This window comes from Panicum virgatum, chromosome 2K (assembly GCF_016808335.1).
Source record: "Panicum virgatum strain AP13 chromosome 2K, P.virgatum_v5, whole genome shotgun sequence".
NCBI classification, from domain to species: Eukaryota; Viridiplantae; Streptophyta; class Magnoliopsida; order Poales; family Poaceae; genus Panicum; species Panicum virgatum.
Window position 1 is genome coordinate 30,050,540 of NC_053137.1, and position 22,596 is coordinate 30,073,135.

Genomic DNA, 22,596 nt, shown 5'->3' on the forward strand with positions numbered 1-22,596 from the left:
CCGGAGCGGCGCGCCGAGAGACTCCATGAGAGAGCAGAACAGGAAGAAGGGGATGGGACGCAAGGATTTTTCTTTCTTTTCCCTCTGTCGCGAACCGGTACGGGGATGTGTACGCTGTGGCATGGTGGGTAAATACTCGGCAACTTCATATACCAGTTATTTTGGGAGCATCTCTTGAGATAAAGAAAATATGGAGTTGGTCTCCAACTCAAGTTTTTTTCGGAATTAGAGTTGCTAGAGCTGGATGCGTTTGGCATGATATGGAGTTTTTTTGGGTGAAACTCTGATATATTGGTGGAGTTTTTTGATGTGAAACTCTCCCAAACACGCCCTTAAATAGCAGGCTATAGCTTGGCTGTAGCCTTTTCAGAGGGTTGTTGCTATACTATTTGTATTTGTACTGCTATGATAATTATGGACGATAAATTGAGCTATAGCTGTACTAATTGTCGTAGCTTCAGCACCGTTATAGTCTTATCCTTAGTTCAATGGTACTATTTGATCTTTTGAACAACTAAATATTTGATTGTAAAAATTGTATTGTATTGCCAACTTAAGTAATATTCTCGTAGCCCTAGAAATATATTTAAGTTTATAAAAATCGCTAATTATTTTATTTTTATTCTTCCATTACTTGTATTTTTTTAATAATTTAGTAATAAACCGCTATTTGCGGTAGCCGCTATTTAAAACCATGAATATGCCACAAAAGCAAATTTGATGATATGATATTAGAGTTTTAAAGCAAGAGAAGAGGGGTTTCATCTATGTATGAAACTTGGTGCAGAATATTTTTTTGAACTTAATGACTGCTCCACAGTATTATAGGCATAAATTGCATTTCAGCTCATCTTGAGATCCTACCAATTTAATCTGGAAAGCAATAACCACAGTTCAGGTGCTCGTTCTCGAAAATGACACATTGACAAAGATCAATAGAAACCATTTAAGATACAGTCTCAAACCACAATTTATGCAATCCTGAGGGTGGGTCCATACAGTTCAGGGAATTGTAGGTCACACAATACCATGACAAACTGCTCCAAACATTTAATTGTGACTTGCATCAACTAGCGAATCGCCGACCGATTGTTTCCAAACGGAACGGGAGCATAACAAGAAACAGTAGTCATACTTGATAAGCAACTAGGCCACATGCTAGTTATTCCTCGAAACTTTTATTCATAGATAGAGCACATAGCTGCACCAGCAACTGACATCCACACTTGATGGACTTTTTTTCAGTCACTGCATCAACCATCCACTCGTGCCATTCTTGTGGTAGCTAACTTGTCCAATGAGAAATGAAGCATATGGTCCGCACAGAGTGCCTATAATCACTGGATTCGAGTTTGTTTCAACAAACCTTTGTGTCTGAGCATTTAAGACCTCATACAACTCATCCCCATCTGATTGATCAATCATCCTCCACTCCCTCTTGGGCCCAGAAGAGGGTGGCACTCCCTGTAATTTGCAAACCAACCAAACAATGTATAAGCACAACATGCAAACATCCCAACTTCCCAACAGACCTTATTTGGAGTAGCTCTTGACAAATGGTGATCTGGTGATCTATAAAAGAGATTCGCAAAACAATAATTATCCGAGAGACAGAACAATAAAAACACAATGATCGAATTTGCATGTTACAATATTGAATGCAGAAGGCGTAGGTAAGCCTTGTACTCAGAAAGATTACTGTTTCAGAAAAAAATATCAGCATTAAAACTCCAGTCTGTACAGTATTCCATCCAATTGCAGGAAGTCCTTTAGCCCTACAGTCTATTGCTAAATAGATACAAGACGTTTTAGAATCACTATCATCTTATTTCCTCCTGGTATACCTTATCAAATGATGTTCTAATCTCATAAGTAAATGCAGTCGCTTTTCTTAACCCTTCTCCTCATACCACACACTTAGATAAACTATTGGAAGATTAAATAATATAATTTATAAATAATTACCAAGCTCCTGAACAAACCCCTATAATGGCATTAAACTAATACAATTTCAGGCATAAGATGCCACAACTGTTGATAATAGCAATGTAATGATTACTCCTTTTGGCACTAAAATAAATTGACTGAAAAATCCTAGCGCATATTACAGTTGAATCTAATAGCGATCAACCCCAAAAAAAACAACTGAGAAAGTATACTTGAAATTTCAAGAATTTTATGATATAAGCCACCTCAAGAACAAACAGAAGGGAAGACAAATTGAAAGCATGAGCATCCAAATAATCTGCATAGAACTGAGGCATCAAACTTACCAAACCTAACAGCAGCCATTGCCATGCTTCAAAGAATACCATTCTCAAAAGAAATTTAACACTATGAGAGGGCTGCAGGTATGGACCGAACTCAATAGGGGTCAAGCTGTGCCACTTAATCCAAAAATCCCAAGCATCTCCTACATAAAAGATGAAACAAAAACAAATATTAATAAGAACTGCAACATCCTCATAGGTGCGAACCAAAATATGCTCCACAAAAATAGAATGCACAAAGTGAAATGATAAAGACCACATGCCATAACAAATACTGAGATAATAAAGACTCGTGTAATGCCTAATTGACACTGAAAGGAAGGATCTTTACCAGCAATCACTCTGGTACAAGTACTGAGTCACACATGGTAACTGTTGGACCAGATAGAATTTGTTGGCTCTTGTTCAGCCATTTGACCACTTTGCTGATTCTTTTGCTGGCAATTTTGGAACATAGTCTGTTTTGCAGGCTCAAAAAGGTGGAAATCTTGCCATGTCCTCTCAATCGGCTCTTGTAGGTGTACTCCGGAGATCTGCTGTTTCCCAGGAAAAGGGAATAGAGTGGTGAATGTGCTACTAGCACTCACACCAGGATAAACAGCTCTTAAATTGTGGACATGATCCACTGATGGCTGATAGCCATCCAACCAGCTGTAATCATCAACCTGTGGGCTCTGCAAGTTTTCAACTGAAATAGAATCATCTTGACGCTTAGGGGTAACATGATTAAATCCTGGAGGTGGTCCAACAGGCTTTGATGGACGACTAACAGGGTTCTTCTTTGAAGCAGCTAGTGGTGCTTCAGTGAATTTCAGTGGTGCACCACCTGATGGTGCCATTGAAGGTACAACTGAATCAAGTGTAGAGGGGATAGTCTCTCCAGTAATTTTTACCTGATTATGTATCAAATTTGCAACGTTACCACCAGATTCAATAGGAATCTGAGGCGAATACCCCATAGACTGTAAACCACTCAATCCAGCCTGCAATCTCTGCTCCAGATAACCATTTGCAGTTATGTTTACATTCTTCAATCCATTCATTAAGAACATTTCTTTTTCACTGAGCAACTTCAAATAATCAGGGCTACTGAAACGTGGAATCATTGATGCAGATACCTTTGGGTCAGAGACAACATCTGGAAAAGTTGAAATTGTGTTCTGAGGACCTACATGCTGTGCACCATTGCTTATCCAGCTGGAAGCAGACACCTCAACAGGCTGCAGGAGTTCAAATCTTGGATCAATGCTAGGAATCACCTGTTGCTCACCATTGACAGACCAGCTGATCGAAGACATGGGAAGCGACTGGTTAATGTTATAATTACTAGCAGCTGACACAGATGAAGTGCTGTTATAATTAACAGCCGCAGGCACTGATGCAGTGCTCTGAACAGACACTAAACTAGCATTGGCCGGCCAACCAGCAGCAGACATTGGTACAGGATGGGTGTATCCATTAACTGGCAGGTCAGATGAAGCTTTTGGAAACTTTTCGGAAGCTGTAGGCTTGAAAACAATTTCTTCATCATCATCTCCTTCAGGACATAACTGTACTTTCGACTGAAGTGCACCCATATTACCAGAAACTGAATCAATTCTTCTAGCCACTTCATGCTCCATTTCAATGGCATTTGTTTTGAGCGCATCAGCAGACTCATGTAGAGGGGCACTAACTTTGGGAACAGGAGGTTTCTTGGCCATGACAAACTTCTTCGAAGATGGATCAAAATATATCCTCAACTGATCAACCTGAACAAAGTTTAGCAGTGACTTCCCTGCGGCAAAAATCCGTTGAACCCGTACTTTCTTCTCCTTGGTGCTTCCAATATTTCCAAATGTGTGTTTGCTTGAGAAATCCAAAATGACATGTGCAGGAACTAATGGCAGAAAACCTCTTAATTCAAGATCTTCCCAAAGGGCAAGCCTGTTGCCAGTTTCACCCTCCTCATAAATGCTCATATTAGAAAAGCAAGCCTCGTCGTCATCACCATCAATGGCTGCAAGGTTTGTGAGGACCAGCTTATTCATAAATGTGATGCACTGGTTCCAGAAGAAAGATCTAGCATTTGCATGTTTTTCCTCCATCTCTGAATCAACAGCCAACTCTTGATGGGATGCCAGCCATTCGATGTAGACCAGAATGGCTGGCAGATAGAAACTTGATGCAACATCACGAAGCTCTGAACACCTTCTGAGAATTCGTCCAACAAACTCAAAAGCTGCTGTAAACGCACTTTGAAGCAGTACTCTGCGTTGCACAATTTCAGCATATGACTGGCTATCGGGTTCTTTCTTTACATTATGCACTGTGAATATAAGGATGGCAGTGAGTCTAACAACAGCTAATGCATTTTCTGCAGCATCAGAACCGAAATTAAGCTCCTCCTCAAGACCAGATGAAAGAAGAATCTGCAAATCATTGCTAACTGAAGAAAACAGCTCCCCAAATGTTTCCAAACTGTGAAAAGGGAAAAAAGAAAGAAGAATTATTAATTAAGCAGATGGACACCAAGGGCCAGAGGGTTGAAAATAACAAGTTTAATCATGTAGCGACTAGAATATACCTGGTCCTCGTGAAAAGAATCCCATTGAGCCTAACAAATCGTATATAGAAGGTCTTCAATGTATCCTGAATATTGCACTCCCGCTCTTTTGCAGCTGTTTCTGCATTAACATCTTTTGGTTGAAACCTTACTTCTCCCCGTCCTCGGCCCCTCCCAGATGACCGTGGGGGCAATGTCTTAGCAATGGGAACTTTATTGTTATCTGACAGCTGTCCATAGCTTTGACGATTCTGCATAGGAAGTTGTACCATCATGAATTTCTATTTTGTAATGCAAATCTGGAAATATATGTCGACTTCCCGATGAAAACATTTTCTGTTCTTTTAATAAAGGGAAACCTTAACACACTAACCATTCCATGTTCTGTTGCTATACATTCAATAAATTTAGACCCATTATGTCCGGTCCAAAAGTATGCTGTTTGCTTGTATGGCTTATTACTCAAGAGAACGATGTTAATAGGATAGGAGAATCTAGGAAATAGCAAGAACAATATGAACAAATAATGATAAACTGCAATCAAGGTTAACAATTAACTTGATCTGAAGAACATGAACAGATGTTATGAACCAGCAAAACGCTAACATTCTTTACGACAACATATTAGGAGGCTGAAATGCAGGTAGTGTGCAAGACTATGGAATACATGCAATCGGAAAATATATCCTACCATTATCTATTGACTACATATGTTCATCTAGTAGAGAAAATGCATAAAATTCATAAAATTCTCCACTTAACTTGATACACAATAGTTATGCATCTACCTTGAGCCACAAAGGAGTGATACCTTGGGTTATCGACATCAACCAAAATGCTAAGACTTACATACGAGAAACCATAAATATAGACGCCTCAAAAGCTAATTGCACTTAATTCTTTTAGCATATATACAATGCGAATTGCTCAGTTTCAGCCATTGGAGACCATATAAAAATGGCAATCTTGTATGGCTGGAGTTACTAAGCAAAAAAAAAAACATCTCAAGATGAATTGTAACATTCTAAACACGACAGCTTTACATAATAAAACATTCTGAGCTCGACAGCTGTACATGGTTTCACAGGGACAGAGGAGAAAAATAAATCACTTGCCGTGTCTGAACGTGCAAAACAAGTTATATTACATGATATATGTATTATATATAAGTGCATATGGTCATATTGCATATTAAATCCACAGCAATAATTAAAAATAATGCTAAACAGAAATCCAACAATGGTTTTTAATCATCGGATATTCAGATATCATCAGGCAAAGAATACAGAGATTGGCACAAGTCAGGAAACCCATGATAATTCTGACATATTGTAGCAAACAAAAGTTTTACTAGAGATATCAAACCAAATGAGAAAGCATGATAAGAACTAACTACAGATCTGAGTTAACAAAGAGATAGCACCAATACCTTCTCGAAGAGAATAATCAAGTTGTCCCGTGCTGTGGTAAAAGGAGTATCTGCAGCTAAGCTTCGGAAGTACCTATAAACAGCTACCACCTCATTGCCCGAGTAAGAAGCTAGTATAGCAAGCTGGAAAAAAAAAGGACAGTGGCCATCATTAAAAAACTGAGTAGCGACTAAAATAATCAATCGAGCAAATATAGCAATGTCATCAAACCTGATGATGAGGGTTTCCACTGGAAGGATAGATAGAAGCTGCCTCCATGTAGTAACTAGAAGCGGCAGCATATTCACGACTAGCAGAATCACCATCACCATGCAAGCTCTTGTAACGAGCAAGATCTCCCAAATATATTAGGCAGCGATGGCATGAAATCAAACCTTTCTTCAACACAGCTGTTTTCTTGTCATTTCTCACAGAGTTGCTAGCATTCTCAAAGCCCTCTGGAAAGTAACCAAGTGGAATGCCACAGTTGGATTTTATCTTTAACATCAAGTCATGATAGAAGCCAGTTGCTTCAGAAAGGAAGCTTTTGAAGGCTGATTTAATTCTCTTCACTCGATTTGGGTTGGCATTGCTCTTCCCACTCTGAGATGCAGCCAAGTTTGCAGCACTAATGCTCCTCCTGAAGTCCTCAATTCTTTTGTAGTGCAGCTGCCAGAGGAGATACTCTACCTCATTCTGTTCAGAGAAGTCATGATCTATAAGAACTATCTTCTCAAAATTGTCACGCATCTGAAGCCATATGTTGGGATCTGACGGGACTTTGGACTGCACGGACTTGCGGAGCTGATCTTCAAGTTCGTTATTCTGCACAATTAACATTGCAATGTCACCATTGTACTGCATGGACTGATATCAATTGGATCTCCTTGCAATGTTTGGAGAAACCAGAATACATGCAAAGCATTGACTTAAACACAATTACATTCTCTAAAGTCTAATAGAGCATCTACAGAACATGACAGATAAGCTAACAAGCAGCAAAAGCCATACGCAAATTACGGAAAAGGCCAGGACATAGAGGACGCTACTAGATCAAAAACCTGCCGCGGCGAGCAGCCGTATTGAAGGAAACAAAAGAAAACAACAGGCTCGAGACCTTGTTGAAGAGGCGCTCCGCAAGGTCCCAGGAGGACGTCAGGGCGGGGGTAGCACTATCCATCGGAACAGTCATCATCCATCAAACGTGCGCGAGTTTCAGCACCTGCAACAAAATCACGAGCACTCGAATCAGCAACGGAAAGCAATAAGATCACGTCGGAAAGTACCAATGCAACGAGTAGGTAGGTAACTAGAGTATCTGGGGCGCCGGTGCGGCCCGAGCAAAACAAACCCTAATCCCCCAGGCAGCAAAAGAGCAAGCGGTGGGGGGCGATGAATCTACGCGGCCGTCTAACCGCCGTCTCAACACCCCCCCCCCCCGGCGCGAATCCGTGGACTTCCCCAAACCCCGGCTCACCGGCGGCGCCGAGGGCCGCGAAATCTGGGGTCAAAATCTACGGCTCCGCGGCGGGGAGAGCTCGCGATCGGGGGAGCGGGGAGAATGAATCTGAGGAAATTGCTAGCGCGAGGGAGGAATTAGTACCTGGTCGATGCTTGCTCTCGCGACGGGAGGCCGGAAGCGAGAGGGGAGAGGGGAATTTGTGTGTGTGGGGTGGGGGATTGGAGAGCGCGAGACGAACAGGGAGGAGGCGATTTCCTCGTCTTTTTGTCGTCGCGTCGTAGCCGTGTAGGGGTTGGACTCCAATCCCTCCTCGGCGAGGCGAGGCGAGGCGGTTGGGGGGCTCTGACGTCTGGGACCCATACCCTCCTGGTTTTGTTTTCCTTCTGCAGCCCATGGGCCGTGTTTTTTTTTTTGGCCCTGTTTAGTTCTAAAAAAATTCTTACAGTGCTTGTCATATCAAATCGTTAGACATATATATAAAATATTAAATGTAGTTCAAAAAATAATTAATTATACAATCTAATTGATTAGCATGAGATGAATCTTTTAACCCTAATTAGTCTATGATTGTATATTGTTTGTCAAGTAACAACGAAATGTACTACACTACCAAAATCCAAACCTTTTCGCGAACTAAGCACAGCTTTTGATTGAAACAAGCTGTTGGAGGGTCAGCAAATGAATTATCTTTAGCAAAAGGGAGTGTCTACACATCATCCGGGTGATTTTGTTTATAGGCATCAATCACTTTTTCAACTAATGAGATAATGACACGCCAATTCCAAAAAGAGAAAAGGAAAAACTGGGTGATAGAGCCATTTTTTCCAACCAAATATGCAAAATACACTAATCAGATAAAAAGGAGAGAGAAATCACTCAGATTATATATCACTTATCAGCACTCAACACACACACCAAGAAATCAAGAATAGCAAGCACACTAAGATGGGTAAAGAATAAAACAACAATAAGAAAAGAACTTATCAGCACTCCACACTGACCAATGTAATTAGGGCACTGAATTAGCTACTGAAGGTATAACAAAGGATTAAAAACTAAAGAACTGAAGCTACATCACGACAAAAATACTGAATATCACTGAAATACTAAAATACAGAAGAAACTTTACCATGTGTAGGATAAACAGAATACAATGAAGCAAACCAAGATTCTGCTGCCTCTGCTGTTGGACCACGTGTAAGCGTGCAAGGCCGTGGCTAGGTGAAATCAAAGGCAGAAGTCTGCTATTGTTTTATTTTTTGAACGAACGGGCACAGATTGTGCGCATTTCTATTAATAGAGAAGGAGAAACAAGCGAGAGCCACGGAAAGACTCTCTAAAGCGACAAAAAAGGAAAAAAATGGCAGTAAAAAAACTATACAAGGTGTGGCCACCGGCCGACTACTAGACTCCGATGAGATCAGCCAGGTGCCGAGCTCCCGCAATTCCCCATGCTCGCGCCTCCTCCTTAATTTTGCTGAGGAGTAGTGTCGTCGAGCATTCTCGACGGTTGAAAATTCTTGCATTTCTCTCCTTCCAGATCTCCCAGTTGACCCGTAGGAGGGATTTGAGCGCCCTTGGTGGGACACCACGAAGACTCCCCATCATGTGCCACTAGTCCTTGACCGAGTCCGTGATGCCCCAATGACTTGGGAGGAGCTGATGGTAATAGACCCACTCCGCAATTAGGCTCCATACTCACCTAGTGAAACGACATGTAACTAGAAGGTGGTGCGCAGATTCTTGCTCGGCCCGACATAGGGGGCAAACATCATTCCTCGGCCAGCCCTGACCGCCAAGCGATTGGACGTCCAAACTCTATTCTTGATGATGAGCCAGGCGAAGAATTTGCATTTTTGTGGCGCCCATGGCTTCTAAATCAGTGGTTGCAGCTTTGTTTTGACGGAGCCAAAGAATTGTGCCCGATAAGCCGAAGCTGCACTGTATTCTTCGTTGGCCGTCCATTTCCACCTTATTGTGTCTGCAATCTCCGGATTGAGGATGACCTCCCGCGCAATGGCCCATAGGTCTATGAACTGCTCCAGGTGATGTATATTGAAATTTGGGCATAACATGATATCCCGAATCCACCGGTTGTCAGAAAGGGCATCATGTAAGCTCATGTTCTTCTTTCTTGACGTGGAGTAAATATCCGGTGCGATGTCCTTTGGGCAGCGGCCTGCCGTCGAGGCTGAGTGCCAGAAGGTGATTTTCCTGCCATCACCAATCTGAATTTCCGTGGATGCCACAAAAAGCAAATTATCCATTTCACTACAAGGTGTGGCCATGCCGACCCAAGGTTTGTCCGTCATTGTCCATTCTTGCCACAACCACCTTAAGCGTAAAGCTCTTGCAAATCACCCAAGGTCAAGGAGCCCAGCCCCCCTAAATCCGTTGGCCTAGCAACTGTTGGCCAGTAAATCTTGCACTCCCCCCCCCCCCCCGCCGGTGAGGTTTTCGTCGCCAGCCCAAAGGAACTTCTTTCTATAACTGTCGACGGCATCAAGTAGCTCGCTAGGAGTTCTTAAGGAAGAAATTAGGTAGACCAGTTGGGAGGAGAGGACTGATTTAGTGAGTGTTGCACGTCCAGCCTGTGTGATGTTGCGCCCCTGCCAGCCTGATAGCCTTGCCACCGCTTTGTCGACCAGGGGTTGGAAGTCAACCTTTCTCAAACGCCTGATGGAGAGTGGTAGGCCGAGGTACTTGATGGGAAAAGTCACCCGCATTATCGGGAGGTCAGCCAAAATATCATCAAGATCTAGTCCGCCGCAGCAAATCGGCGCAATTGATGCCTTCTGGACGTTTGTTTGTAACCCCATCACCTGCTCGAAGAGGTTCAAGAGGTAGCTCAAGGCCCGCACCTCACGCTTTTCTGGCCGCAGGAAAATTACTGCGTCATCCGCATACATGGAAACACGCAATTTGGCGCGATCCCTTGCAATTTTGGTGAGAATGCCAGCCTCCGTGGCTAAGCTAAGGAGGCGCTGCAAGGGGACGATTTGCGAGGATGAATTGTAGGGGGATCATGGGGTATCGACGGTCCCAGAATGCCATTAAGCAGGATTTGCGACGAGGTCGTTGAGAAGAGAGCGGCAAGCCAGTTTCTCCATCTTGTCAGGAAGCCCATGTGCTGCAGAAGAGAGAGGATGCAATGCCAGCGGACCGAATCGAAAGCCTTTGAGATGTCCAGCTTCACGAGCAACATTGGGGTTTTGTTTCTGTGGAAGCGCCTTGCCATATTGCGCACGTACAGGAAATTGTTGTGGATGCTACGACCCTGGATGAAAGCGCTTTGACTTTTGGAGATGATCTGCTGCATTGCCAGCGTCAGATGTAGCGCCAAGACTTTGGCTAGGAGTTTCGCAATGCTGTAGATGAGGCTAATTGGGCGGTAGTCCCCGATCTTTTCCGCCCCCCTCCTTTTTTGGTAGCAGGACGATATTTGTCGTGTTTAGGAGGTTGAAGTTCAAGCGGCGTAAGTCATGAAAGGTGTTCAGCGTAGTTTCTAGATCTCCCCTGATAATTTCCCAGCACGATTTGAAGAAGTTTGCGGTAAATCCGTCTGGGCCTGACGCTTTCTCGGAGGGTGTGAGTGAGATGGCCTTTAGAATCTCCTCGCCGGTGAATGGGGCCTCTAGGGCCGCAAGGTCGAACTGCTGCACATTTAGGGCCGCCCAGTTAAAATCTCTAGCTTGCGGTGGCGGTGCACCCATGACGGCCGTGAAGTAGTTTTGCAACAAATTAGCATTGTCCTCATGGTTTGGGGCCCAACCCCCCTGGTGTTGCAGGCACTGTATGTTGTTCTTTTTGTGGCGCGCATTCACCTTTCGGTCAAAGGTGAGCTTATGCTTTGCAACCTTTCCCCGTACCTTTGATTCATTAACCTTCCAAGTACCAACTTCCGGGCTCTTAAGCTTGAAAATCTTGGGTTGGCTTTTCGGCTGACCGGTAGAGGCGACCGGTCGTGCCTGGATAGCAAGCCGGCTCGAGTCTCGTGAGGAACTCTCTTGTCCCCTCGGTCTTGAAGCTTTGACAGTAATTTTTAATGACTCCTTACCATCAGGAGCCTTCTCAAATGTCACTTCCCTAGCTAGAATCTTGTCATTGACATTCTTCGGCCTTGGCTCACCAATGATAATATTTTTTCCCTTTAGCTCCTTCGAATTGTTCCAGCCGAATGAGCACCTTGGCGTTATCTAGATCAATGGTATGAACCGGAGATGACACCTTGTCAACTTGCATCTCATGCATTGCCAATCATCCTTCATTAACGGTCGATTGGACTTTTCGACGAAAGATGAAACAGACCAGGTTCCCAAGTGGGCAACCCGACTCTCTGTATCGTCGTGACAGTCCCTGGATCAGTAGCTATCACATACAGAACTCATTTCAATCGAATATTAGTTGACGACCATTATTTCCCATTTTGATCGTCAACTTCTCGGGAATAAATTGAGCCTTGCACTACGTTCCATACATATTTTACATAATCCTAACAAATTCCACAAGTTTTGGTGGCTTGAGATGTTTTGCAGGATTATGCTCAGAATATGCAAGAAACAACACTAAATGGAGCATCTACAAGGATGGTGAAATATGGATATAAGATGACACCATTATAAACATTATCAAATGCCAAATTTGATATTGCCATGTTGAAGAGCTCGTCGAGATGATCGAATTGGACACTTAGATCACCCAATTCGGTGTGGCAGAACCGCCTAAATTAATCCGGTTTAAGTATACTAACCATCACTATTACTACTAAAATGGTTAACACACACTTCAAACGGAGAAATTTGATTAGTATGTCGGGTAAAATCCCGATAACACCACTGTATTTCCGATCGAAACAACACCTCACTCGAAGGTGAGCCCAGAGATTATAATAAACATAAATTTTACAACACAAACTTCAAAAGTAAGTGTTATTATAAACTGAATTTGAGGATTCAAATATGGTACCTCAGAAATTTGAAAGAAGATAAGTCCTTCAGAGATTATAAACAGCAGAAAAGAAAACGATATCTAACGACGATATATGACATCATGATGAAGCCCGTATATGACGTCAATTTCACCAAGTATTCCAAAGATTACCTGAAAACAAGGTGACAAGCAAGACTGAATATACTAATTCTCAGCAAGGCTGACCCGACTAAGGGTATATAACATCCCTTTAACTAGACATGCAAGGCTTGTGAAGGCTCTAGGGTTTCTTTTGCTGAAAAGCAATAAAGAGTAGGTTCTTAATCTCAAGTTTTAGCTTTCAGATTCTAGTTTCATTAACCAGTCTAAGTTTGCACCTATCTATTCAAACATGGTAGAGAAATTAATTGCATCCAACAAGATTGAGCATCATTGTTCCACTTCTTACTCTATGTGGCAAAGAGATTAAGCAGTCTCATTATCCGTGAGAGACGGAACAGTTCGAACCGAATTTCAATCCTTGCAAGGTAAACCTAACACACACGCTTCGAGCACTGTTGAGTCACTCCCAAACAACCGATTGCTTCTCATTCCAGTTCATGGGCAGAGCCACTCTCCCCGACTATAGGGCTCCAGACCTCGTCCCTTCTAGTCATGGGCGATTGCGCAACCTATCATAACTTTCAACATAAATAACTTCCTATCTCTAAGAGAGAGTGGAAGGTATGTCCATTTGCCGGGTCAATCAGTTACTAGGCTTGCCGCGTACCATATTTACGGCATGTGGCTAGTACTTTCAAATGCTTAATCAACACTACCACACACTGCGGCCTTATCAAATTTTATCGACACAGACGGATTTCCACCATGAAGCTTGTAACCCAATCTGTCCATGGTCCTTATAGTGATTGCAAAAAGTAAACAATCAACTCCTATAGAGCTCGCGAGTGACAGGCAATCACAAGACTTTTACCAGTCCTATTAGCATAGCATCTATTCGAACTCAGATTCTAGTGTTCAATCAATAGGAACCTAGAATTATGCATCTAAGGTTTTCAATCAACTCCAATAACTTAAATGCACAAATAAATAAGTTGCATAATTTAAAATAATGGGATTATGCACCGGGGCTTGCCTTCAGTAATGTCTATAGAGTTAGTATTCTTTAGTTCTTCCGAATCGAAGTTCGGGACTTCAGTTAATTCCGTAACATTGGTTGGACTTCATGCAGTTCACTCTCGAACTCCGGGTTCACGTTCAGGTCTTTGTTATCTTCCAAAACGTTGACTTGGGCTTTGGAAATATCCTCGTCTGGTTCCTGGATGAGTTCGTATATTCCGTCGATTAGCGATATTCTTTCTATATGCAATGCAGTAGTTGGATTTAGTGAAGTGCAAGTATAGCTTTCCTTCACTAAAATGTTGTTATCCAATAAAGTAAACATTTAAGACCAAGCTTAAAAGTGTTACTTTACTGGACAATCGTTTATAGAGTAAAAGTAAACACAAAGAATTCCATAAAATAACAGGGCTGGCTACTCTAAGCAACATAGAGGGATTTCATTCAAATCTAGAGTTTGAATTTAAAAGAAGTCAAATAACTTAGATTTTAATGCAAACATGGTATGACCTTGCATACAATTACTTTAACCTAAACTTGGCAAACATTGGTGGAGTAGTACATAAATTACCCCACTAGAGCAACATGATTATATTAACATGGCAACCAGGATGGAATTTATGTTTATCTAAGTTATGGTTTAAGAACAATTATCAAACCTTAAACTAGGAATATATCCTGATCCTATAAATTAAAATTAGAACCCATGATTAAATTAAAACCCTAATTTAGACAATGCTAAAGTTCTCCTAAAAATTAACATAAGCTACTGGTGATTATTAGAGCTCATGATAAAAAGATGAGCTTAAGAAATTAACAAGAACATGCTTTAAATAAATAAAAAGGTGCATAAGCTAGAAATAAACAAAGCACATGAAATAACAAGAAAAAATCAAGTATTTAGGCCATAAATTTTTCACAAGACATGGCAAAAGGATGTTAGGTTCCAAAAATCAAGCATAACAAAGCTATGGTTAAAAAGATATAAATAAATTACTCATTTTCTAACAAATAAACTAGAGCACAAAATATAAAGTTTCATACAAACTTTAGTAGCCAAAATTATAGATCTAGTTAAGAGGAACACAACAAAATTAATTTGGCATTTTTCTGATTTTTCTACTAATTACTATGAATTTTGAAAGTTCACAAGATGGAATGAAAAGGGCTTTGTAACTTTTGCAGAAAGACCCTTAGAGCTTTTCAAATCAGAGAAATCAGGCCCTCAGGTCATGGCCGATGGTGGGGGCTCTGCTCCGGCCAAATTCCGGCGAGCTCCGACCTCGGCTGTGAGGGATTGGGTGGGGAAAACGATGAGGGGGCTAGGGCGCACCGATTGGTAGCTTGGGTGGGGCCTGGGATGGCCTGTAGCGGCGGCGCGACGGGAGCAGGCGAGCTGCGGCGATGCTTTGCCATGGCGGCGGCGTTCCGGCAAGGGGTGGAGGGGGTAGCTAGACTGGGAAGCTCTACTAGGGGATGGTGAAGCTAGTCGGGTACTTAATTTGGCCAACACAAGGGAGGAGGGCGGGTCCATGGCAAGCTCAGAGCTCGGGCAGCAATGGTGGTAGGGCGGCGGTGGATGTCGGCAAGGAGAGGGAGGGCTGGCTATTTATAGGCGCCAGAGGTGGAGGGGATGAGCATGAGAGGAAGGAAAGAGGTCCTTCAAGCTGTGAGCGGGCTCCTAGCGGCGGAGCGGTTCATCCAGGGGGGCGCTAGCTCGGCGGTGCTGGGTGGCGTGGCGCACGCGCAGGGGCCATTGAAGGCGGTTCGGGTGGCGGCGGGCCTCGGCCGCGGCACGTGGAGGCGGCGCGGGGCAGTTGGCGGGCCTGTTGGTCGGCAGCGAGAACTGGCGGCGGGGAAAAAACGACGGCACGGCGGCGCCCCTGTTTCAGTGAATCAAGGAAGAAGAAGACTGTGGGAGGGATCTGTTTACAAATATAGAAAACTTCAGGGGTTTATCTGAAAAGTAAAATTTCCTGATGATCTAGGGCTCAGATGGAAAAGTGCCCAAAATGAAAGTTGTGTAGTTTTTCAAGATCTACAACTTTCATGGTGTGCCAAAATTCACTAAATCAAAGGATTTGAAATTATTTTGAAATCCGCCAAATCTTTCATTTGCAAAAGAACACAACTAAGTTTTTAAAATTGCAAGGGTAGCCCTAAGCATAAATATATCTTTTTATGAGGGTAAAATTGAAAAATAAAATATGCATTTTAACCCCTCATAAAATTTAAAATTTTGCCTTTTGCAAAACTATTTTGTAAAAAGGACCCTTTATTTTTCCAAAATTATTAAAGTACCCTTGCTATAACAAACATGGTTTAGATTTTTAAATCAACACAAAAAGTATATTTTTAACCCCTAAAACCCGGATTGTCACATTCGGAGTCCGGACGCAAAAGTTATGCAAATTACTAGTTCCGGACTCGTGTTGTGCAGAGGCTGCAGGCCGGCCGGCCCGGCACCTTTGCAAAACACATCTTGCCTTGCCACAAGACCATTAGGGACCCTCCAATGGACCCCTACACACTGAATATACAAGCAAATACAAAAGTTATGACTGAAAGGCCAAGCACATGGAGTAAAAGATCCATTTGCAGCACTTACCGAGATCTCTTGGCCCGGAGCACCACTATGGACTTCATGCACCCTTTGATTAAGACGTCAGTGAAACGGAGGGCCGAGAAGTGCCAACTCCAGGCCGGCCGGCCTACAATTTTCAGCTTTGAACCAATGCAACCTCCACCGCCATCTAGACAAGATCAGGAGCATCCACGAGAAGGGCGGTTGCAAACAGAGGAAATCACAGGCTGGCCAGCCCCACTTTGCAGCGTCTCGAGCTCATCTTCGCGTGGAAGCTACGTCAACTGACACTCTTGCGTACAACCAACGCCTCGGCCAAATAGTGACCTCTAGCTAGTATAAATAGAGAGCAACACTCTCACTCTCAACACACACCAAGGAGGTCTCTCTTCTCTCATTCTTAGTTTCTAGAGTAGGTTAGGTAGTTGGGAGTTTGAGTTGAGTCGAGCTTGTCTCGGGATTCCGGAGTCGTCATCGGAAGTCGGGTATAAGCTTTTGTATCTTTTCCTTTGACATTTATCAATATAGTTATCTTCTTTATCTTTTCGAGTTAGCTTTACTTTCCGCATTTATTTATCTTCTCAAGTTATCTTACTTGTCTACGGAAGTAATTCCTCTAACTTAGGCTTTGTATCTTTCTTGTTTATCGGGATCTTATCTTACGGGTTTTCTCGCCCAGACTAGGGAACTCAAGTTAGGTCCCTAGGTTGAGGGGGATTTCTCTTGTATGCGACAAGAGAAATCCTAATATCGAGTATGGACTGGTGTCCGAGCTTAGTGTTAGCTAGAAAGTGTGTTCCACCCCCACGATACCATTGTGGTAGACGGCAGGTGGTGATAGCCCTGTCCGTCCCTTGTAGTCCACCTCGTTCAGGTGCTTTCATGGCAGTAGTGCCGACTGCCGTTGGACTCCCCTCTCACCATTTTTGTCTTCGTCTGTTCCCATTATCTTTGCTTGGGAAAGCAAAGATGTGGTTCTACACCTACAAGGAAGGATTCAACACTTGGGATGCGTGCTCCAATGCTTTTTTGGTTAAGTACTTTCCGGTGGGCAAAACCAACGCCCTTTGGAACAGGATTTCCAGTTTTCAACAACTCCAGGACGAAACAGTCCCGGAAGCCTGGGAGCGTTTTTAGGAGTACATTGCAGCATGCGCACACCACGGCATGGAAGAATGGCTTACAATTTCAGAACTTCTTCCATGGCCTAAATCAACGATCACAAGATCACATTGACGCAGCAGCGGGAGGAGCATTCTTCTCTCTCAATGTTGCAGGAGCTAAAGCTCATCAACAAGATTGCATCCAACCAGAGTTGGAAGGATGATAGTTAGCTGGCCCATGCACAAGGAATACATGAAATCGACAGTGTCGATAGGCTGGTAGCCAAGATGGATCTTCTCATGAAAAAGCTGGAATCTCCACACCAGGAGGTTAACCAGACTGAGTCTCGGATGACATGTGAGAAATGTGGCAATACTAGACACTAGGGAAATCCTGTCCGTTCACTCAAGAGGACGAGGACTCCATTGGGAATGACACTCCCAATGACACAGACTGCCGTCCTCAGCAAGGTTGGAATTCTAAGCCCGACCTCCCCTTCGGCTAACAGCAAGGTAACAATTTTAGTAACAATTTTCAGCCCTCGCTTAAAGACTTCATGTACGGCCAAAAACAAATGAATGACAACATTAGTAAGAAATTTCTCGCTAATAATAAAATTCTTGAGTCTATGGCTATGCAACTAGTTGTGTTTAACTATGTTATTAAAAATCAGTTGAGTTTCAATGAATTGATAAAAACTAAAGTAACTCAGCTGGTCTCATCCTGTCGTAACCATAACACGGGGGAGCATCCCGAGCAACCGGGAGTGAACCCGAAAGAAAATGGGAATGTGGTAACTGTGTGGGCAAGACAATCCGCACAGAAACTACCTCTTCTGCAGGATGTAGGTACACGGCGGGAGACCGTAACCATTAGGAATATCGATGCTGAAGACGGGGTGCTGGAGGAGGCCAAAGAATCCAACACCATTGCTACCCAGGAAGACCCCGTGAACCCCCTAGAACTTCACGGGACTGTCACGATACAACTGCCTTACCGCTTCTAGAGCGGAGAAGGAGGCCGGTGGCCGACGAGCAATTCGGCAAGTTCGTTGAGGTAATTAAGAAGCTTTATGGCAACATACCACTTCTTGATACTATGCAGGTTCCCATGTACGCCAAGTATCTCAAGGATATCCTTGGCAACAAGAGGGTCCTGCCGACCACCAAGGTCGTGCAGCTTACAGATGAGTGTAGCACAGCTATACTCAACCCTCTCCTGGAGAAGAAGAAGAAACCAGGATGCCCCACCATCACATGTTCCATCAGAGCTCAACACTTTAAGCACGCTCTTTGCGATATGCGAGCAAGCATAAGCGTCACGCCAAAGGTAATTTATGATAAACTTAACCATCATGCGCTTGCACCTACTACCATATGTTTGCAGCTAGAGGACCAATCAGTTCGTTATCTTGTGGGGGTTGCTGATAATATTCCGGTGAAAATACAGAATTTCTTTGTCCCCGTTGATTTTTTCATCCTCGATATGGAAGTCGACACCAAGATCCCTCTCATATTGGGGAGGCAATTCTTGAGTATGACAACCGCACACATTGGTGCGGGAGTTGGAGTAATCCAACTCAACATCAATGGGTAGAAGGAGAGATTCGGCTTCAAACTGAAGGATGAACAATGCTCACAAATCAAAAGTTTCAACCGGAAGAAATCCGTGAAAGAGCTGGAGAAGCCATATACCCCATCCAACTCTACCCTCATCGAATTCGTGGAGAATCTTCAAACTCGGGAGGAGATCAAGGTGTATAACCAACGGAATGCGAAGCAAAATATCCAACGTAAGAAATTTTTGGAATTTGGGAAGAAAGAGATCGAAATAACTCTGCCTATGGAGGAAGAAAGTGTCTCCGCCAACGTCTCCATCAGGTGACGACGACTGAACCCAAGGTATGGATAGTCTCACTCAGGACGAGAAACTCGAGTCCTTGCCACGAGGTACGTGGTAGTTATCCATTCCTGCATTTGCATATAGGATAGTTTATCTTCTTGCATAGCTTTCCCTTTCACATCATGACATGTTTAATTTTTGCAAATGCATTCTTTCAATTCTACATTGCATAAAAAAATCAGCTAAGATGACAGACCTACTGAGCTTCAATCAAGCTTGGGGGGGTGCCAATGTATCCAGGTAAGTCATCCAACCTGTCCTTTCATCTTATGTCCTTAAACAAATAGTTTGAGTCTTTCAAAAATTCAAAAAAAAAATAAAATAAAATAAAAACAAAAACAAAAACCAAATAAATTAAAAGCAAAAAAAACATGTTTCATGCTTTGAATAAAACTCTCAACTCATATGTATGAAAATCCGTGTAAGCTCTTATCATGGAGATGATGAATAGTTGCTCTGTCCATGCTTCGCAAGTACCTCATATACAACTTTTTACTCTCCTAGTACTTGAAATGTTGGCTCATGGAAATATCACTAGAATTCTGGTTTGAGTGGGAGCATGAGTTTGATTTCCAAGTCTAAGTTGTTATGAGATTTGAGATAGCCCAAATCGGGACAAAACTACTTTCTCTAGTAGGGAACCTCTCGGATTTTTTTAAATGAAACATGGTAAAGATTTTCCTTTGGTTTACATGTCCTACCCAGAGCCATAATGTTCTATAATATGAACTGATATAAGCTATCTTGAGTTATTTTGAGCTTTGCCGAGTGGTGAATCCGTTCGAGGAAGGTACTTTGTCATCTACTGATCTTTCTCCTTTACGTACCCATTGTTTGCTAGCCTCAAATGTCTGGCATGTCAATTACCTACTCCGGGTATTGATATCCACCTTCGCCAGACAATTCCCCTCACAACAAAACCAAAAATCTCCATAGTGAGCCTATCCATCTCAAATGGTCTATCCAAGAAATGCTACCTTCCAATAACTCTATCCTCATGGAGTATGGGTCATCTTCCTAAAAAAAATTGAAGCAAAAAAAAGAGACAAGACCCATACCTCCATTCAAAAGAGTTGAAATAAGGAGCTCAAACAAAAAGACCAAAAATTTTCTAAGTGTGAGTCCATTTTCTGCCTCTCCCCTGAACATTTTACCTTCCATAAGATCGGGATTTGATAGAGTACATACATATTGCGAACCACACTTCGGCTCGGCAACACAAGTAACCAAGGTACGCTGCACTCTTCCTACCTAAAACTCCACATATCAGCCTTAGAGTAGGAAGAAGTTGGTCAAAATTTCCGACCATGGTGAGGATCATACACCTTGAGCGACTTGAGAGTACCTTTGGGGAATCTTAAACCACTTTTTGAAAACTTGCAAAATATTCCAAGATAGGAACCTGAATAGGAAGCAGGAAATATTCCGGTAAATGTTGTTCAGTCTCTCAACCGCCCAAGAAGAGGGATGAAATGCGTATAAGCCCCATCTCCAGAAACCAAGGTATCAGCCAACTCATTCATAGTACATATGGGTTAGAGTAATATGTTGTGCACAAGGTATTTACGGGGTATGAGCATTGATGGAACTCTTGATCCACCGAGCCTCAGCCTTAGCTTTGCTCGAGGACGAGCAAAAGTTTAAGCTTGAGGGGGTGTTGATGGCCATTATTTCCCATTTTGACCGTCAACTTCTCGGGAATAAATTGAGCCTTGCACTATGTTCCATACATATTTTACCTAATCCTAACAAATTCCATAAGTTTTGGTGGCTTGAGATATTTTGCAGGATTATGCTCAGAATTTGCAAGAAACAACACTAAATGGAGCATCTACAAGGATGGTAAAACATGTATATAAGATCACACCATTATAAACATTGTCAAATGCCAAATTTGACATTGCCATATTGAAGAGCTTGTCAAGATGATTGAACTGGACACTTGGATCACCCTATTCGGAGTCCGGACACAAAAGTAATACAAATTACAAGTTCCGGACTCGTGTTGTGCAGAGGCTGCAGGCCGGCCGGTCCGGAACCTTTGCCAAACACATATTGCCTTGCCACAAGACCATTAGGGACCCTCCAATGGACCCTTATGTACTGGATATACAAGCAAATACAAAAGTTATGACCGAAAGGCCTAGCACATAGATTAAAAGACCCATTTGCAGCACTTACCGAGATCTTTTGGATTAGAGCACCACTATGGACTTCATGCATCCTTTGATCAAGACGTTTGTGAAACGGAGGGCCGAGAAGTGCCAAGTCCAGGCCAGCCAGTCAAGGGGAAGCCGGCCGGCCTACAATTTTCAGCTTTGAACCAACGCAACCTCCACCGCCATCTAGACAAGATCAGGAGCATCCACGGGAAGGGCGGTTGCAAACGGAGGAAATCACAGGCCGGCCGGCCTAAGGGAGGCTGGCCGGCCCCACTTTGCAGTGTCTCGAGCTCATCTTCGCGTGGAAGCTACGTCAACCGACACTCTTGCGTACAACCGACGCCTCGGCCAAATACCGACCTCTAGCTAGTATAAATAAAGAGCAACACCCTCACTCTCAACACACACCAAGGAGTTCTCTCTTCTCTCATTCCTAGTTTCTAGAGTAGGTTAGATAGTTGGGAGTTAGAGTCGAGTTGAGCTTGTCTCGGGATTCCGGAGTCGTCATCGGAAGTTGGGTATAAGCTCTTGTATCTTTTCCTTTGACATTTATCAATATAGTTATCTTCTTTATCTTTTCGAGTTAGCTTTAATTTCCGCATTTATTTATCTTCTCATGTTATTTTACTTGTCTGCGGAAGTAATTCCTCTAGCTTAGGCTTTGTATCTTTCTTGTTTATCGGGATCTTATCTTACGGGTTTTCTCGCCCGGACTAGGGAACTCAAGTTAGGTCCCTAGGTTGAGAGGGATTTCTCTTGTACGTGACAAGAGAAATCCTAACACCGAGCACGGACATGGTGTCCGAGCTTAGTGTTATCTAGAAAGTGTGTTCCACCGCACGGTACTGTTGTGTTAGGCGGCAGGTGGTGACAGCTATTGGCGCCTACCAACATCACCACTGGAGAAGCGGCGATGACGCCCGCAGATGCCAATTGGGGTGGCAGTATTTCATGAACCACGAATAAATCTGTAAGTGCACGGAATACCGCTGTAGCATTTTACCCGGGAGTATACCGGGGTGTTATTTATTTTTCCACAGGGAAGACGGTGAGTGAAGAGATATAGACTAGTTGATGAACTTTATCTAGATTGGATATTCTCATGCATAA

General features: G+C 43.0%; 1 protein-coding gene and 1 non-coding gene across 3 annotated transcripts; both read right to left on the reverse strand.

The window, feature by feature from the left end:
* Positions 1–899: 899 nt before the first annotated feature.
* Positions 900–8,025, reverse strand: LOC120673222 (protein SMG7-like). Of its 2 annotated transcripts, none has more exons than XM_039953985.1 (8): positions 7,828–8,025; positions 7,342–7,446; positions 6,456–7,049; positions 6,245–6,367; positions 4,837–5,066; positions 2,602–4,730; positions 2,274–2,413; positions 900–1,464 (listed from the first exon to the last, which is right to left on the reverse strand). In XM_039953985.1, exons 2-6 carry the CDS (start codon positions 7,417–7,419, stop codon positions 2,630–2,632), a joined length of 3,126 nt encoding a protein of 1,041 aa, XP_039809919.1. In that variant the 5' UTR covers positions 7,420–7,446; positions 7,828–8,025; the 3' UTR covers positions 900–1,464; positions 2,274–2,413; positions 2,602–2,629. The 2 variants fall into 2 exon arrangements, with proteins under 2 accessions (XP_039809919.1, XP_039809912.1); XM_039953978.1 differs by having other exon boundaries at positions 902–1,572; positions 7,828–7,989.
* A 9,355-nt stretch (positions 8,026–17,380) lies between these two features.
* LOC120696280 lies at positions 17,381–17,487 on the reverse strand. Its single transcript, XR_005684058.1, has one exon. It is a non-coding gene; the product is annotated as a small nucleolar RNA R71 (small nucleolar RNA).
* Positions 17,488–22,596: the final 5,109 nt, after the last annotated feature.